We start from the raw sequence: 19702 nt of genomic DNA, 5'->3' as shown, positions 1-19702 counted from the left end.
ATTGTAAACATAACAGAGTTTTGAAAATGGTTCTGAAGTCTTTGCTACTAACCATGACCTAAAAAGATGGAGATTGTAGACAGATCTTGATTTAAAAACAAACTATAATCAAATCTTAGTCACAGAGACACTTTGGAAAAATTAAGACGGGTGGATTCAACATGACTTGGCAGAATCCAGAAACATGAGCCCTAGTGCTTGGTACTGTACTGAACCGTCTTGCGTTGTGAGGTGTGGTGAACATGTTTTTTTGGGGTCCCGACCCACAGGTTGAGCCACTGCTGTACAGTACCACTGATTCTAATGTGAAATAATTAAGCCAAAGGTATGATTATGGAGAAGACAGCCACCAAAAAAAGGCATAGAGTAGAGAGGCAAAGAGTAAACACAAACAGTGACTTACAGTATGCCTAGTTGCACGGTGGCGCTGCGTACCAAAAGTAGCAGCCCAATAAGCCAACAACAACAACAAGCTTACGTATAGCCAGGGCTGCTGTTTTCGCAAACCAAGCGCTAATCAGGCACAATCGCTTCTGGTATAGCCAACAATACAGACGTGCAAAAATCCCAACATTGTTCAGAATCCAGTTTTAATATTATTTTTCAACGAACCATCCAAAGCACATGAAAACAATTCCTCATTGTTACATGAAAATGGTTATCGACGGGGCGGGTTTGTGCATTCATAAACAAACTGGACAGATGGAGCTACACAAATTGCTTTTTGTTCAAAAACGAAACAAAAACAACACTTCACCCACGTATAAACTTAATTATATAATCGAGGTGTATATATACAGGGTTTAACTTCCAAATAATGTGAACAGCCTTTTAGAGCAACTGAGGTATACGTCCTTACGGATTATTATTATATTACTATGGTATCTTTATAAGGGCTTGCTAATGGAAACAACAAGTGAACTGTGAAATAATGCACTTTGATTTGGGGTGTCTTCTTGTAGCATGGAATGCTTATTTAATGGAATGGGATGCTGAAATGGTCAATATTTACAAAAGGAATTCTTCATACTTACAAACTGGGATTCATAGGCTAATCAATGCTGCCGACAACTATTTCTTTACCAATCAATTCTAAACAGACGTATCGAACAAACAAATATTTATTGCAAATGAATTTATCTATATAGTTTACCAAAACATTTTATTTCAAACTTTAAAAAGCTGGGTCACATGCAAGGTTTGAAAGCGGATTCAGAAAACATCATTGTACAAAATAATAATAATAATTACAGTTTTTCTTTTTTTTTATCAAAAATGCACTTTTTTTGTAGCACCTTCAGGTGTTTTGTGATTCCGCACAATAGCACCTCTGTGGTTGTACTTTGAGCAGCACCTGGAGCTTCCAGAGAGGGAGACATGGGTGAGGAGGAGGAAAATGGGTGATGGTGGGACTCAGGGTGGGGGGGCTGGCTGGGCGAGTGTGAGTCCTCTCTCTGTTGCTAAAAGTGCGCCACTGTCCTCCACGGCATCGAATGTCCTTTTTTCTCTTTCTTTTCTTTCTTTTTTTCCTGATGTCACTCCCATTACTAAGTTAAAGTCACATGATTTCTGGCCCTACAAGGGCGAGGAGTAGTATTTCCCCTGGACAATGCTTCCAAAGACAGGGCTTGGGGAGGTGGGGCACTCTTCTTCTCTAGGGGTCAAAGGGTGTCTTCTTGGTAAATACAGAAAAATAAAACACAGGTTTGGTTCGCAAAGGAGAGGGAATGGAGGAGAGGAGAGTAGAGGAGGAGGAGAGGAGAGGAGAGGAGGAGAGAGTAGAGGAGAGCGTGCCACATGTTGTGCACCCTGGCCCTGTCCTTCAGCTGGGGGAGGAGGGGTGGGAGGCAGGACGGGGGTCTAGCGCGTCTAGCCTAGGAAGCAGACGGGGCCGACCTCGAAGCCAAACCGCTGGTTGGGGTCCCCGAAGTCATTCAGCATGACATCGATGATGGGGACCTGGTCGATGCGCGGAGTGTTGATCTCCAGCACTGTCTTGGAGTAGCCCTGTTTCAACTGCATGGGGGACAAAGATCATTGGGAAACTTAAGTCATTACTTTTATTCGAGGGACCCCCATAACTCTGAGAGTGTACAAATGGAACCAAATGGACCCATAGGTTCCATTTGGACCGTTAGCGACCTGTAAGGGTCCATTTGGACCGCCTCCAATCAACTGTTGCTTGGTTTCACTTGTTTGGTTTTAAGTATTTATTTGTTTTATTCTTGTGTTTTATGCAAAGTGTGCCCTGACCAATCGAATGGCTGTACTTTACAAAAGGTTAAACGTGCATTGTCAGATGTTGATAAGGGCTCATCAGTTTTCATCTTAGCCCGTAGCACTTGCCCTAGCCTCGACGACCTACAGGCGTATGCATAGGCTCAATTTATGTAACTTAAATAGCATTTTATGTAGACATAGCACTCTATAGTGTATACGCATAGTTTCATTATAGGCCTATAGATATTCCACTGTTAAGTTCTTAGCTTACATATGATTCATGATGACAATTTTTATGTATTTGATGTATTACCATGTTTTTTTTTGTTCTTGCTTAATGTAAATCGCTCTGGATTAGGAGTGTCTGCTAAATGCCTAAATTGTAAATTGTAATCCATAGGATTACAGGTTATTTCTTCCAATTCCTGAACAGTAACCTTGGACATAGAAGGTTTCCAACCGACAGTGGTCGATATGAATGCCCCTGTGTGTTAGTGTCTGTGTGTGTGTGTGTGTGTGTCTGTGCGTGTGTGTGTGTGTGTGTGTGTGTGTGTGTGTGTGTGTGTGTGTGCGTACCGAGCAGCCGTCTGACAGGGCCTTGATGAAGGGGTTGTTGTCGTAGGACATCTCCTCGTCGTTGGAGCCCAGGAAGCGCAGCGCCTTGTCGTAGCTGTCGGCCTTGGCGTCGTGCCAGGCCACCGACTGGTGGCAGATGTAGGTGAAGTTCTGCCGCGCCGACGAGCTCAGCAGCTTGAGGAACGTCATCTGCACCGTGTTGATGGTGCTATCCTCAACGTCCACGTAATTTAACTGTTGACCAGGGACGTGCAGAAAATATTGAGAGCATTGAGAGCTTGTAGATCAGCTATTTTCGGGGCACGACCCCACACTCTTTAGCTACTGGAGATGTGGCGTGCGACATGGATTTGGACACATTCTTTCAAGGTAAAGTGCTGCCTTCAAGTTCAGGAGAGAGTTCGGAAAAAGGCAATTCTCCTGGATGCTGCCTTCGGGTATGGCATGGAAAGGAAAGGGGGGCATTTGCATTTTTTTCACCAAAGTACATGGCATGCTGCTTGCGTGGTCTAGAGAGGGCAGGGGCTCAAGCCCCCTTTGATGTCTATGTGTGCATGTGCCTGCTGTTGACAGTGGAAGACAGATGGAGGGAAGAGGAGGGAAAGAACAGTAGGAGAGGAGGAAGCCAGGGAGGGGGGCGTCAGGGAGAGTAGAGGAAGATGAGACAAGGAAATGACAGGAGGAGATGGCCATGGATGAGTGAAGGGGAGAGTTAAGTTAGGAGGCGTGATGTGGGAGAGAGGGAGAGGGCAGAAGGAGCGAAAGAGAATGAACGGGAAAAGTGGAGAGAGAGAGGGGATGATTAACAGAGTGATGATTGAGAGGAGGGAGATAACACGGAGAGAGTGGGTGGCGAGGCTTAGACAAGCACTCAGACAAAGTGTTCAATAAAGGAGCTCGGAGCTGAAGTGATTGAACGTGGGTGCCGACTACATTAATATGAAAGAGACAGCGGAGTGGGAGTTCGCTTGACTTACGATTTTTCCACGCTTGAATTCACTGAACCACGAGCCTGGAGCCTCCTTAGGCCAGTTGGATATTCTAACCTATGGGTCAAAAAGAACAAATAATCATTCACAACATGGAACGTTATGCATATAAAAATGTAAGCAAATCACTATAAATAAATGTTGTCTGCAGTCCCTGGACAGGGTATTGGTGAATAATTTTTAGATTTAATCTTCAACCGTAAATAACTGAAGTTCACCGCATTGAAACCAATGCAGATACAGTAAATTAGGTTCTCAGTTGCAGAAGGTTTGACTTATATTCATCCCAGTGACTAAACTACAACATTGTCCTCAATAACATTTGCCCTAGGCTCTGTTGAAAGTCATGAATGTGTGAACCACAGTCACTTACTCCCATGGACTTCTTATCTGGGTAGATGCAAGTCTCTCCTCCCGCTGTGAAGTTGCAGAAGATTTTGATGGCATCTCCTATGCAGCCCTGGTTGGGATCAATCCAATATTCACCTGAGAGACACAAGGGGGTGATTAAAGACAGCATTTTATCTGTGCTGTCGAAGCTCTGAGAAGACCTTTTTACACTGTGGACCAGATAAGCTCCCACTGGCCTCCGGTTTGATGGCGGTAATGTTAATGTTTATCGGCAGCGCAAACGATTGGGTCGGAGGTTTGACAGACACACACACACACACACACACACACACACACACACACACACACACACACACACACACACACACACACACACACACACACACACACACACACACACACACACACACACACACACACACACACACGGCTGGTGCTAACGGGCAAAAAGTTGGACCCGAGAAGGGACAAGCCACCACAATAACACATACTTTTATTGCATTTTATATCACCGTTTTATTATCGGCCTGTGCACCTTATTGGTTCCCCAAATAAAGGGGAAGACGGATGCACTGCAATATCTGTTTGCCGGTAAGATATGGCTGCCATTAGTCACTAAGATGTCAGTGGAATATTGCAGACATACCCATATCAGGTACATCAATCACATCCACAGTGGATTTGGTATAGGCTTGTCAATACTTGGAAATGACTGTGCTGACAGATGTTGTTGGTGCCTGCACGGGAACTCTGAACATTGTACTGAGTTCTGACACAGTACTCTGTGTGTGCCAGTTTACCTCCGTCAAACTAGAAGACACTATACTATATGTCAATCAATCAATTGAACGATCGATGGACCAACAACATCATCAACAAATAAATCAATAACATTCCAACTAAACTTTATCTAAATCGGTAAACGTCAACACTAAGTCAAAACTAAGATGCAATTATCAACATTATGTAATAAGCCATGGATACACATGTACCGTAGAGCAACGAAAAATGAAAGCATGGATCAAGGCTATTAATCATGTCAGTATATTTGTATGATGTCACTGGCAACAGAATTTATTATACAGTATGGCAGGCACACATGAAAGTCCTTTCCGCCGCTAGTGATATATGGTAGCAGTATGCTGTCAATCCTGAGGAAGCCTACAGTTGGGTGCCACCGATATTGTCCCTTATCATTTGACCCATTTAGGCCTGACCTCAAAATTTAAAAAAAATCCATCTAAATCCTTCAGTTTGCTGAAATAAATATTTTCACGATTTTTCAAAAATAGCAGACCTACAAGCTCGTAGCGCGCCACTCGGTGGCGCGCTATGAGCTTGTAGATCTGCTATTTTTCAATAGCTAAATTATAACATAATGTTTAAAACACCAAAAGGGGTTCCCACCCAAATGGGTTAACTGTCCTTTTGCGCAGATCACGCAACCTCAGCAAAAAGAAAAGGACAATATCGATGGCCTCCAACTGTATGTGTAGTCTGTATAGTAGAAGTGTGTCTTTAAAGCACTGGTTCTCAATGTGGAACCGTCTTCGTGTGGGTTCCAGGGGGTCCCCGGCTAAATGATGTATAGTTAGGAATCAAATGGACCCTTCCCTTACAGGACTGTATCTCAGAGAATGAACAAACGGAACAAAATGGACAATTCTATTCGGGTCTATTTGGTTCCATTTATACACTCTCAGAGTTAAAGGGGGTGTAAGTAGCCTAATATTAAAGAGATGGGGAGCCCCATATGAATAAGAATTAGAGATAAAGTAAAAATAAACAAAACAATTATATTAACCCTGAGGATTTTACAGTGTAGATTGGAGTCCCAGACATAAACACGGTATCAAACGGGGGTCTGTTGCCTAATGCCTATCAACCTGGAGGTCCGTAAAAAATAAAAATGGCTGAGAATGACTTGATCTTAGTACCATCAGGGAAGTCGGGCTGGCTGAGGTGCAGGTCGTTGCAGGTCCTAGCAGGGTTGTCCTGGGTGCCCATGGGGAACTTCATGCGCTCGATGTCCTGCTTGAGGTTGTTGAGGGAACCGAACACGTCCTCCATGCCCTCCGTGCCGTAGTCGGACAGGGCCTCATCGCCTTGCATGTCCGCCTGTCGCCTGGTCTTCCTGGAACCCTGGATGGGCAGCGACTGGATGAAGTCACCGGGGGGACCCTGTGACACGAAGGCGAGAGGTATAATTAGACATTCCAGTTATTAGTTGATTTGGCATCTGCATCCTAAACTAAAGTAGTGGGGAATTTCCATTAATACATACACTTATTACATAATCGTTGAATCGAAATTGTCGTCATAATTGTTTCCATGTTGAAAAATGTTCGTTCATTCAAAATAGCAATGAAATAGCAGATCTTGGCCCGGACGGTTAGCTCAACTGTCTAGGCACCAAGGCTGCTGAGCCTGCCGCGGGTTCGACTCCTGATCCCGACGGTCTTTGCTGCGTATCTCCCCCCCATCTCTCTCCCCATTTCCTGTCAAATTACTTTCAAACTATCAATAAAGGCAGAAAAAGCCAAAAGAATATCTTAAGAAAAAAGAAATAGCAGATCTACAAGCTTACAAGTTACAACGCATCACTTGTCATTTGTCATACCTGCCCTGTGCATTTTTGATTACGAGGTATCACTTGCATGCGTTTCTGTACCAAAGTGAAATAAACTCACGGGTTGTCCAGGAGGTCCGATCAGTCCAGTGTCTCCCTTCTGACCTGAGGAACCCTGTAGGGAGCAAGAGCACACAGGTTCGAGTCCAGTGGAGCACAAAGCGGTACGGCGGTGAGACTGGATTCTTTTAAACACACTCTTACGGAAATGATTTATGATTATGAAACAGAAACAAGGAGAAGTCACTTACAGATGATCCCTTGGATCCCTTCTGTCCTGAGGAACCCTGAAGGGAAGGAGACACGGAAAGAGATTAATAACTGTACCAATTGTGTGACTGAGTGTAAAACCGCATAGCTGGCAGGAAGCAGAACTTACAGGAATACCAGGAGGTCCAGGGGGGCCGAGTGGTCCTCCAAAACCTTGGATACCCTGAGGAGAACACAGGACATCAGTCAAGACAGCAGATAGAAGATCTAAATCATTGAACTCACGCGTTTCCCAAACAATTTCCCCAACAATGTTTTATGGGTCACAAGGGAATGTTTTATGGGTCTCGATCTATAGATGTCAAAGACTGCTGGCACTGTGCATGCACAATTCAATACCATATTGTCAATTGTTATTTATTTGGTGTTTTTAACAAATTAGGCCTGAGTAGATCGGCCAATCAAGCAATTCTTGCTATCTTAATGCTTTTATACTCTGTTGTGTTATGACTGCCCAGTGACTTTCTACAGCATGTGTATCGGTTGTGTACTGTGACGTGGTTTCATTTACTTTATGCTGTGTTGTTTTTCTTATGCCGATGCTGCAGTATAAATCACGCTCATTGTGGAAACAAATATCTAATGGAAATCTACGGTATATATCAGTTGAATGAGGTCTTGTCCAAAGTGGCGTACAGTTGAATGGCTGACTATATTTCCAGCACAGGCAGCTCTGGTTTGAAAGCTAAAGCTAAAGCTATATGATATTTACTGTACATTCTTTTTCCAGATCTAATTTTCTCTTTTGGTCTTTTTTATTATGATAATGGCTGAGAAATAATCACATCCGTGTTTCTGTGTTAAAAGCAGATTTTTTTTCCTGTTTGTTTAATCAAATAACCAAACTCGAGATGACATAATTCATTTTCCTGACAATTCCATGTATGGACCCTGAAGCAAACCCTTAACCCTTAACCCTGCATCACCAAACCACAAGCCTATTTTAAAAGTTTTACTTACGGCTTCACCCTTGCCACCACCGGTACCTTGAAGTCCAGGCAAGCCCCTGTCTCCCTTTTCACCTGACTCTCCAGGGGGTCCGATCAGACCAATCAGACCTGGATGACCCTGTGGTAGGAAGGGGAGAAGAGAAGAGAAGAGAAGAGAAGAGAAGAGAAGAGAAGAGAAGAGAAGAGAAGAGAAGAGAAGAGAAGAGAAGAGAAGAGAAGAGAAGAGAAGAGAAGAGAAGAGAAGAGAAGAGAAGAGAAGAGAAGAGAAGAGAAGAGAAGAGAAGAGAAGAGAAGAGAAGAGAAGAGAAGAGAAGAGAGTGTAAACTTATAGTATGCAACCCTGTTGACACTAGAAAAGTCATGCTTAAGATAAGTCATAATTTAAATGAATGACACTTTCATAACCAACATAAACATTTAGATGATTAATGGCTTCATTCAAACTCAACGTGCTACAACAAAGAACAAGTTTATGACTTGTATATCCTGCATAACATCATGTTCATAATCATAAATTAAAACATATATCTATGTGTGTACATTCATAACCATTTCTGTTTAGATTAGAAGAGAAGCTTCTAAAACTGTGTACTAAAAGTCAAACTAAAACTGCTTGGGTTAAGGTCAGGCATTCATTCAGAAGATGGGTGTGTTAATTCACTAAAAAGTGAATAAAAACATCTGCAAAGTTGAAATACAATGTTTGGCCGCAGGAGGTCTTTCAATGGATCATGTTCATGAACTGTGAAGCTATTTTTCATTCATATGCCCGTTCATAATCATCATATCCGTTTAGAAAATGAGCATCCTAAGTCAAAGTGAAACTAATTCACTAAAGCCACCGTTAAGTTTATAAGAAGATCACAAGGAGCCAAAATATTGTCTTGGTCCTTCCCTGTAAAATAATTAATGAGTTTATAGTGGTTGTCATATTTAACAATGTCCGTCTGCCTCTGCACCTGCTGCTAGTGGAGTTATGGCCATCTGTAGGGCTGACTACTGCAGGGCTGGCATTAGACCAATGACCATAACAAAGATGATATTATAGAGACTTATACATATTCATCCCCTTGCATTAAATCTTGCCATGAAAACTCCATAAAACTCGCATTAAACTTAATTGACCAAGTGGTACAGTAAGGGTGGATGTTTGCGTGCATGCAGAATTCAAGTTAACCAAAGCTTTGCGAAAATAGCGGATCTACAAGCCCACAATGTGTCGCAATGCGACACGGTTGTGAGCGTGATGATCGGCTAATTTTCACAATTCTTTGGAAATGTTTGAGAAATATGAAGATAATAATGCTTTACCTTCTCTCCCTTGTGACCAGAGTCTCCTTTCATACCAGGTAGTCCAGTAGGTCCCTATGGGAGCGAAACACGTCATGTTTATCATGCATTCAGTAGCCTGTCACACGTACATGTGACATTAGTTGAAATTGTCATATAGTGGATGTTTTCCATTCATTTTTATTTCACAACTTCAAGAACATTTTAAGCATAACTGAAGTCAACAGAGATGTCTTAATAACTCAAATATCATATTTCTAACATGTGGTTAACCCTGAGTTAGAGTTTACTTGAAATGTTAGTGAATCCTCTGTGGCACTGTTTGCCAAACAGTGGGTCGGGACACATTTTTATGGGTCCCTTTCTTATTGTTTTTTATTATTATTAAAAAACATCCCCAAAAAAGCTAAACATTTCATGATTTAAAAAAATAAATCTATGATTTTTTTCTTTAATTTCATGAAGAAATCAAAGAAAAATCTAAGAAATTCCATAAATTAGAAAACAAATATTTAAGAAGTAGAAAAAAATACACGGCACAAAGCAACACGTTGTGCACGTTCTGTTATTTTCACAAGTTTGGGTCCCAGGGAAATGTCTAATCTCTCTTTTGGGTCTAGACTCTAGACTACTGCTCACTAGTGCCACTTTTCACTGATTTACTCGTAAAGAGCTGTGGATATTAAGTGTCTGCAAAATGTAAAGATAGTTATGTAAAAAGCCTTACCATGGGTCCAGGGGGACCGTCTTGACCAGAGGCACCATTAAGTCCTTGTTCACCCTGAGAACATACACATTCAGACTTAAAACAGGGCAGTTTATATTAACTTACAGTCAGGCTTCCGTTGACAAAAAGACCAAGTTTGTTCAAATTTGGAAGATACTTTAGTCAAACTGATGATGAACTTTAGGTCATCTTATTATCGCAAAATAGTAGCACAGAAAAGACTAACACAGCAGCTTACCGCCGCCATGCATTAATTGATATATCTTGAAAATTTCATAAATCCGCAGGGGTATACCAAAGTTCTTTTGCATACCGTAATCTATGGCATATTTTATTCATGTTTTTATATATTTTCAGAAGGCTTCGTTTTTTTTACTCACAACTGGGCCAGGGATGCCGCGTAGACCCTCTGCACCAGCCTTGCCAGGGGGCCCTTGAAGTCCCACAGGTCCGGTCTTGCCGACAGGGCCCTCAACTCCACCGTCTCCCTATTGAATGACAACCATGAGTCATGAACCTCTATTGAATGACAACCATGACTCATGAACCTCTATTGAATGACAACCATGACTCATGAACCTCATGAATATACTAGCAAGCATATCCCTGCTCTGGGCATGTCAACATCCTGCAAAAATACTGTAGGCAAACATTCAGTGAAAATAGCAGATCTACAATCTTATACATCAGCTATTTTCTATTTGGGTACCCCGGTCAATGATGTATATAACTACAATAATCGTAATACCTTTCTAATAATGAGCACTTATTTTTGTCTTGTGAAAGTGAAAGTTTTATGTTTTCTTTTGGACGCTTGCTACAGTTATTGAGAAATTTGTCCCAGGCACAAAATATTTGCAGGGTCCGTGGCCACATGCATATCAATTTGGGGGTCTTTGACATGAAAAGGCCTTGAAAAGATGCCTATTGCAGCTGGTGGTTAAGGAGGTTCATCGCGTGGTAGTCAAATTCAGTTAATACTGTTTGCTTTAGAGCAGCGTGCGTTTGAGGAGGTCTCGAGGAGTCGAGGCCATCTGGTGAATTCCTGCCAGGTTTCTTATCTATCATCCACGCAGGGCAACAGGATTGGGTGTATTGAGTGGTTAGAGATGTCACATCAGCCAGAGTGAAGGGATGAGGGGGATTACATTGTTCTGACAACCAATTAGGCTTGGATTTGACACTTTGGGATAACCACAGAAATTGGCTTGTCTCCATCGCCTAATCCTACACCTCGATGTGACAAAGAACGTTAGAATTGCTGCGTGTGTGTGTGTGTGTGTGTGTGTGTGTGTGTGTGTGTGTGTGTGTGTGTGTGTGTGTGTGTGTGTGTGTGTGTGTGTGTGTGTGTGTGTGTGTGTGTGTGTGTGTGTGTGTGTCTGTGTGTGTGTGTGTGTGTGTGTGTGTGTGTGTGTGTGTGTGTGTGTGTGTGTGTGAGGAGATTCAAGCAACAACAACATAAAGAAAGGGGCCAGAGCTCTATCAGTTTCTGTGAGCACATTGTCTTTCTGCTAGAATCTATTTGGACACAGAGAAAGTTTAATCAAGGCTTGTAAGTATTTCCAAACTAATTTGGATGCTTTGTGGAAATGTTGGTAGGCTGCATAGGCTATTTGACTAATCCCTTCCAATGTTCCAGAAGCAACCTCTCCATTTCCCATGGGGTGGACTATTTTGCAGACTTAGTATTCAGTACACAGAATTGGTGAAGGGAAATGTGTGGGTGGATGTGGAAACTACACTGTATGTCACTGCATGTGTCAAGTAGACACCTCCCATCTTAGATGTGTGACAGGTTAAACAGTCAATTCTAGTACCGCTGGATCATCTCCTTCTGTAGCGACACAGCACACTCTGCTCTGGCCTAGCCTTGCACTCCCACGCTGAGTTGATGACAAGTAACTCAACAGAAACATTATTTTCAAACTCCAGCTGCTGAACTTACCTTGGATCCCTTTTCACCTTGTCTTCCCTCCTGACCTGCCATTCCAACTGGGCCCTGAGGAGACGAAGACAAACCGTCAATGACACAATCATAACAAAGAAAACAAACTAATGTCTTATGGATCAGATCCCAATTGAAAATCTGGGTCCACCCATCTGACCACTTAACACGGGCCATCATTAGAATGTAGTGTTTTAATTATTTGGGGGTCCAAATACCCTCATGGCCCCCAGTTGAGTATTTACTGAACTACTAGTACTACTAACTAACTCCATGGACTCAGAAACTCAAAGCATGCTTTAGTATGCTATGACAATACTGTACAGCCTACTTTGGCCATTTCTTTACTCACTATTATTTATCTGCTATTATTTTGTATTTATTTCTCATTGTTTATTATGGCAAAAATAATTAAATAGTTTCCTCTTTCGTATAATATGAAAGATAAACAACAAGATAAATCTTGCAAAATCACTAAATAACCAACTAAAGTGCAAATGACATTTGAAGTTCAGGGTGGATAAGAAAACAAATATGCCAAATTTAGCTGACAAGCTGTAATTGCATGTGTGCATAATTGCAGAGCATGAATAATACATAACACATAATAGCTGAGTAGTTATTGGACAGCAGTAGAAACTAAAGTAAGGGGGGGGGGGTCAACAAGGGGAGAGACAGCAACCAACCAGCATTTGAAAAGTGCCCTACATGCCAAACTCACTGAGCCATATAGCTAGAGACATGTCAGCGTGCTTGTTTATACATTTATTTATTTACTTTGACCAGCATGCAGCCTCTGGTAAAAGCCTTCTATGATTTTTGAATGCCCCAATTGGCATCGGAAAACCATGAGCTAATGCACCCAACAAAAGAGAGGTCTTCGATCTAGGTTATGTGCACTGATGTGCACATGTGTGTGTGTGTGTGTGTGTGTGTGTGCGTGCGTGCGTGCGTGCGTGCGTGCGTGCGTGTGTGTAGGTTGTTTTGGGCGTGTGTGTTATGTCTAAGCATCTATCACGCATCAATAGCCAGTTTGGAAGTCTATTTGAAGAGACTGATTTATACTTTGGTGTGTGCGGCACGTCATCAGAACTTTAGTCTTGACTCACCAGTTTGTAAGTAACTTTAAAAGTTGAAAAACAAGCAGAGACTGAAGTCCAGTGGTAGAAAAAGTACCGGTACTCAGTTATTTTATTAAGTAAAAGTATCAATAGGCCTACTGCAATGTAGAAGTAAAGTCCTGAATTCAAAATGTCCTGGCATCAAAATGTAGGCCTACTTAAAGTACCAAAAGTGAAAATACTCATTCTGCAGAATGTCTCATTTCAAGTTTTCAAATGTATAACAATCTTTTGAGAATAGCAGATGTACAAGCTCAAAATGCGTCACATCGCGACGCATTGTGAGCTTGTAGATTGGCTATTTTCAAATGGATTTTTCAAATGGATTATTATTACAATGTTTTGTACAATGTACAATGTTTTGTAATAATAATCAAAATCTAAAATTACAATATTTTCCTCTGAGATATAGTGGAATAGAAGTAAAAGTATTTTACGCATTGTGAGCTTGTAAATCGGGGAGTGCGACACGTCATACAACAGTACAGTACATACACATATAAATGACTCTACAGTAGTAATAATAACCACAGCCTTGGATCTGAGAAAATGTCCAGTGATCTAAAGACCATTAATATGGATATGGAGCTGTGGTCTAATTTGCTTTGCAGTCTCTGAGACCTGGTTGCTGGGAATACAAATTGTGCCCCTGGGAATAATGCTTACGAAACAGAACCCTTTAAATGTATGATTAAAAGATCAATTGTGTATTTTAGTATTCATGCCACAAAACTACTCAAAATGACATGCAAATACTGTACAGTAAGTGGCATGTTTTGATATTAATGTATTTGCTTCCTTCCTTCGTTTAGCCTATTAACACTTTAATTGCCTGGGGTTATTTAATCCATTACATTATAGCGCCCATTCGATTTATAAACACGGACCCCTTTTCCGGACGGACCGGAAGTTGTTGTTGATGTGTGTGTAGCAGCTAACAATAGCCACACCACTCTAGAGTCGATCGACAATAACGGGAGGTAAGAATAAATCTATCGCGACTAGCGACTGGACCGCGGAGCGCCGTCTAACACAGGATCTTTTTTCATAATTAGACGGGATGATTTAGATCGCGAGTTATGAACGTTGTAAGATTTTCGTTTTCATCAGCTAAACGGGGGAGGGAGTTTTTCGATGAATCTCACTCTTGCGCGTCACCGAGGATTGCCCAACAGGCGCTCCCAGACTGTGGAGCCATGCGATCCGTTCTCATATCAATAAACTTCGTCTTTTGGACAAGACTTCGTCCTGGGCGTCGGGCGTTACTAATAGAAAGGACAAAGAACTTCGTCCTGGGCGATGGGAGTGTTAATGAAAGCATCACAGTTGGGTGCCATTTCACAGAGGGTGCATATCATACCAGATACCACCAACTACCAACTAAGCCTGGGTGATGTGAATTCAAGTCAATAACACATTTATTCCAAACTTTTGCCTCGATTGTGATTAACAAACGTATTTTTTAAAATAGTGAAAATAGCATACAAGCTCACAACGTGTTGTGATGCTATGATTGGCAGTTCAGACTCCCGATGAACCCTGAAATGCGCTTGAGCTGGAAGTGTTTTTAAGATTCCAAGATGAGCCAGTAAAATAAAGGCTTTTTAAAGGTTTTTCAAAAGAAGACTTTTGTGTCTTTAACTCGTATACGGACGTCGACGCTAGGTGGCATCATACACCAGGTCCGTCCGTATATATACGTATACGTATACTCCGTCTATATAATGGTTGATGCCTACGGAAACATTGGTCCGGTTCCTATAGCAACGCCCCACCGTTCCAACAATGGGATTGCAAATATAATGTCAGTGCAAACCAGTTGAAAGGAGGATTTTCAAACCTCTATAAATCGGACTCCTGGAGAGCTGTCCTTGGTGGATTTTCTGCCATCCACATTTCGGATTTAAATTTAGCGGTAGAGATAGAGTTAATTAATAAACTCCACGCCAAAGAGCACCTTCTTTCCAGGACTTTGGGCACAATGTTTGTGACCATTTTTCCCATCTTTATTGAGGCAATAAATTCTGTTTCAGTTATTGCTTTCTAGGCTGCAATCTGCATCCCCGCTCTCCAACAAGTCTGCTGAATCACTGTTAATTTCACTGACATGAATGCCATTCTAACTGGCATCTACAGTGCATTACTTTACATTAACCTGTTGGAGAGGACATATGCAGTAACTCAGTTCTTGGCCGAACCAATAAGAATGTAAACTTTTATTGTGCATGAGACATATTAATACGCGCGCCAAATGATCTGAGACTACGCTGAATTCTGGTCCACGTTGTGCCAATATTTCATTAAAACACATTGGTGTTGCGCTTTAATGCAAACCGTAAAACATTACGACTGTAGATGGGAGAGATCGTAAAAAACGCTTCGTTGGCGAAATGAAAAACAATCTCCTCTCAAGTCCGACGTGGCAGATATGGCCACTGTTGCCAGCCACAACACTGACAACTTAATTCCCTGACCTTTCTAACTCATCTCTGATTCCACATCACTGCCAATCAAACTCACTAACGGGTCGATATTGTTTTAGGGAGCTGCCTCTATTTACAGAGGCCGTCTCGGTGTGGACAGATAGCCAGTCAAAGGAAATCATTTTTATCTGTTATCTTTTGTGTTCATTCATTTGTAGATATAGCAAGACAAATCGAATGATCTGCCACTGCCGGTAACAGTATATGGCCAAAAGGCATAAATATTTTACTGTTGATAAATTGTTTTTTCCTCATTGCATCCACTGTGCATTGACTGTACACACCAGGTTGTTCAGTTATACCTTGTCTACATTTATATTTATATCTGTCAATAGTTCATACATTATGCAAGTCCAGATCAGTCCAATTTCAGATGGCCAGACCAGACCTTATATTATTTCTACTACAGTGCCACACTACTGTTGGTGTTCCCTGTCTGTCTGTCTGTCTGTCTGTCTGTCTGTCTGTCTGTCTGTCTGTCTGTCTGTCTGTCTGTCTGTCTGTCTGTCTGTAACTAGACATTACAGAAATGGCTTTGAGATACAAAAAAATAAGCCTCCTGGAAATAAAAGTGGAAAAGTGTCTCCAATGACGTCGCGTCAAGTTGCCTCTCATTCATCACCTTGGACATGTACTCACCCGTTTGCCAGGAGGACCAGGCACTCCAGCCTCTCCAGATGGACCAGAGGGACCCTACAGCAGAACAGTTACAACAATTACACTCACTTCAAACCCACAACAAAATGACACCACAGAGCTCTGTCCAAGTACGAGACAAACACACAGTATACAAATACCATTCAAATGGATAAGTTAACACCATTACATTTGCAAAAAATCTTTCAAAGAATATATGTATACTTAAATATATGGTGGTCAGTAAATTAATGCACCATATAAGTGCATTCATTTGGAGTTATTTCAAAAGATACTATATACAAATCAGTATATTAGTTCCATTCACTTGATAAAAACAAAACAAAAACAAATAACATTCACACTTTAAAGCTGTGGTCCGGAACTTATTTAAATGAATAAAACATTATTTATCTAGAATATGTTAATCCACTATAACTAGTGCATACACATGCAGTGGATGCATGTGTATGTCCACTGAGACGTTTCCAACCTGGTGTTGGGAAGGATACCTACAGTGCTGCCTGAAGCTCATAAGGAAAATAGCCTCTGATGGCCAAGCAGGGATTTCCTCTCAGATGAGAATCGGAGCCCTCAGTGTGCAAACGTTAATTTGTCTTTCTCAAATCCCGGGTAGGACATAAAATGTACAGATTAAGGCTTTAACGGAAAATCCTTCATAGCTTGTTATTGATTTTGAGACTGTGAACATCACGTCGGAGTCCCAAGTTGTTGTTGTTGATTGTATAACCGACTGAACAGAAAGCAAACTGACGTGCTGGAGTTCAACGTTCAACCTATTCTGGGCCTTTTCTGTACAAGAATGATTCATGCATTGTTTATGCATTATGTATTGTATAATAATACTGCTGCCACTCTCCCTGGCCCGCCCATTAACAAGAATACACTTTGAGTCAACATGTCTCTTTTTTCCTCCACACAATCTGGAGAATTGATCCTGTGTGCTTATTATTGTGCCGAATTGAATCAACATCTTACAAATCTGTCTAGGAGGATGTTAAAAAAGGGAAGGTGGGTGGGGACAGGGTTTAAACAAGGTTCTGCGGTTAAACGGGCTGCCTTCAGAGAAGCAACGCGGGGACGTCTTCTATTTGTTTCGCTGACAGTTTCTGGTGTACTGCAGAGGATGAAGATGACAGAACACTCACAGGCGCTCCGGCGTCTCCATCATCTCCTTTGTCTCCTGGTAGTCCATCAACGCCCTGAAGATAAATGCAGAGGGCACGGTACATTATTCCACCCCTGGACTGGCTCAGTCAAAGTGATTGATACATATGGAACAACGTGGATCCTTCACGGTTCCGTAGCTCTGAGAGTGTGCACGCTTGAAACCAACATTTGGTTTCACGAGCACATTCTCAGAGTTCAACGGACACTGAGGATTTCACAGTGTGATAGCACTCTGAGTAGTTTTGCTATCTGTGCACTTCTTATTATGGGGCCCTGTGAGAATGTCTCATGTCAAGGGTCGCAATCCACTAGTTGAGAAACACTTCGTGCAAAGCTATATCTATTGAACTACAACTACAAATACCAGATTACAGAAAACTTCTTTACAGTGTATTTTTACCACAAACATTAGAGTTCAATTAAAGCCACCGTGTATGCATACTCATATCACTAAAAATGTCCATGTTGAAGTATGATATTACTGGCACAGTAGTATAAACATCAACCTCTCTAGGAACTCAAAAGGAATCATTCAGGCGGATTCATGTTGAGATAAAAGCACTTACACCAGCGCCGGGTTCACCAGGGGGGCCGGGGTCTCCGGGGAAGCCGACGGGACCCTGCAGACAAAGAAGCAAGTCCATTATTGACACAGCGATAGTATAGGCCGGGTGTGCGCATGCATAAACTGAGAGGCAATGTGAGTTTAATGTCATTTAATGCAAATATGCAATCAGACTTTTCTGTTTGGATGTATGGGCTGTCAAGGGCAAGGCCAGAAAGTAGTTTTTGCCACTCAGTAGGCGTTCCTGCATAACTTCCGGGTATGATGATGATGTCATGCGCATATAGCCTCAATTGATGACAGAGTACAGTATTACGTACATGTGCTTAATTGTTTCATTGAGACATTTAATAGTCAAGCTGAAACAGAGATATGTGTCGACTGACACATTTTTTTAAGTTGATATATTAACAATTTCTCCTGCACTCAAATTTTGTTCTCTTCTGTGATTTCCAACCCAACTTCCTCTTATTTTTAACTGTATTTATTTTGTATTAATGCTCTGTGTCTTAATGTTGCTTAAAGGTTTGTGCAAAGCACTTTGAATTAGCTTGTTAAATGTGCTTTCCCATGCCTATATACAAAACACAATGTTGTCGAATGGGTTGTGCCACAAACTATAAATTAGGCATCAGTCAGCCGAGTACATAAGTACATTTACCCATGGGTATGTCATTATAGACAAACATAAAATGTTTTAATTGTATTTATTTATTATTATTAACTTTTTCATAGCAAAAAATATCAGATCCACAAGGACACAATGCATTGCACCATGACACATTGTGTACTGTAGATCAGTAGTAGTCTCATATGACAATATACAGGGCTTAAATGGATAAGTCCAGAGTAACTGATCTTAACCAATAAGAAACCACAGTAAAGTCACCCTAATGGCTAGAATCTAGATGGTGAACGAGGCATTTATCACTGTATGTGTAGTAGAAAGCAATACGCAGTGTGAGTACTGTATGTGGCATGTAACGCTGTGTGTGTGTGTGTGTGTGTGTGTGTGTGTGCGTGCGTGCGTGCGTGCGTGCGTGCGTGCGTGCGTGCGTGCGTGCGTGCGTGCGTTTGTGTAGTAGAAAGCAATAAGCTGTGAGTATGTGGGGAGCTGACATAAAGTTTAACCCCTAACACTGTGTGTGTACAGTAGGAAGCAATAAGCAGTGAGTATGTGGGGAAATGACATACAGGGTTACCCTTGGGGCCATCATCTCCCCCTGGCCCTCGTGCCCCGGCGGGCCCGGCTGCTCCCGGTGGTCCTGATTCTCCCTTCTCTCCGGTCTCTCCTCTACCGCCCTGAGGAAAAAAGCCATCAAGACCCATCAACCTCACCATCAGTGTAGAAAATAAAAGTAAAACATGACGTCGGTGAGAAGTGTTTTCTAGTGTGAGACTCTCACTCGCATTCAATTGTACCGAAACTAAATTGTGTCCTCATACAGCTATACAACGCTCTACAGACAGAAGTGGAGAACGATTGCTATACAACGAGACGTTCCAGTCAAGCAATACGATCGGTCTCTCTAAGACGTGTTCCAACTGTGTTTATCCCATAAATCAGAGCTAACTGTGCAATATTGCCAACTCTCGTGGCAACCAGGGAGCTTGTTAGCGATGCTTCTTGTTTTGTCCTGTATTTTTTATTCTCATCTGTGCTCTGAGGCCATGCCTCGCAGCAGCAGGCACGTATAATCACAAGCCAAGTGCTTAAGAGAGATCATTAGTCAGCCCATTACGGCAAGAACTATTTTTG

The 19702-nt window shown here is 41.9% G+C and overlaps 1 protein-coding gene across 1 annotated transcript in view; it reads right to left on the bottom strand.

Annotated features, from left to right (window-relative positions):
* Positions 1-571: 571 nt before the first annotated feature.
* The window catches only part of LOC306943866 (collagen alpha-1(XI) chain-like), a 126769-nt gene continuing 107638 nt past the window's right edge, over positions 572-19702 (bottom strand). The window contains exons 51-67 of the mRNA XM_079530377.1: positions 19138-19245; positions 17945-17998; positions 17357-17410; positions 16191-16244; positions 11948-12001; positions 10383-10490; positions 10003-10056; positions 9297-9350; positions 7996-8103; positions 7145-7198; positions 7017-7052; positions 6827-6880; positions 6074-6317; positions 4159-4271; positions 3774-3842; positions 2797-3030; positions 572-2016 (exon numbers count right to left, since the gene is read on the bottom strand). Of these exons, the coding sequence (XP_079386503.1) occupies positions 1870-2016; positions 2797-3030; positions 3774-3842; positions 4159-4271; positions 6074-6317; positions 6827-6880; positions 7017-7052; positions 7145-7198; positions 7996-8103; positions 9297-9350; positions 10003-10056; positions 10383-10490; positions 11948-12001; positions 16191-16244; positions 17357-17410; positions 17945-17998; positions 19138-19245 (1599 nt within the window). The 3' untranslated portion in view covers positions 572-1869. The remainder of the gene's footprint in view (positions 2017-2796; positions 3031-3773; positions 3843-4158; positions 4272-6073; positions 6318-6826; positions 6881-7016; positions 7053-7144; positions 7199-7995; positions 8104-9296; positions 9351-10002; positions 10057-10382; positions 10491-11947; positions 12002-16190; positions 16245-17356; positions 17411-17944; positions 17999-19137; positions 19246-19702) is intronic.

This window comes from Electrona antarctica, assembly GCF_951216825.1.
Source record: "Electrona antarctica genome assembly, chromosome: 19".
Lineage (NCBI taxonomy): Eukaryota > Metazoa > Chordata > Actinopteri > Myctophiformes > Myctophidae > Electrona > Electrona antarctica.
Note: the sequence above shows the minus strand (reverse complement) of the source record. Positions and strands in the feature narration are given on the sequence as shown.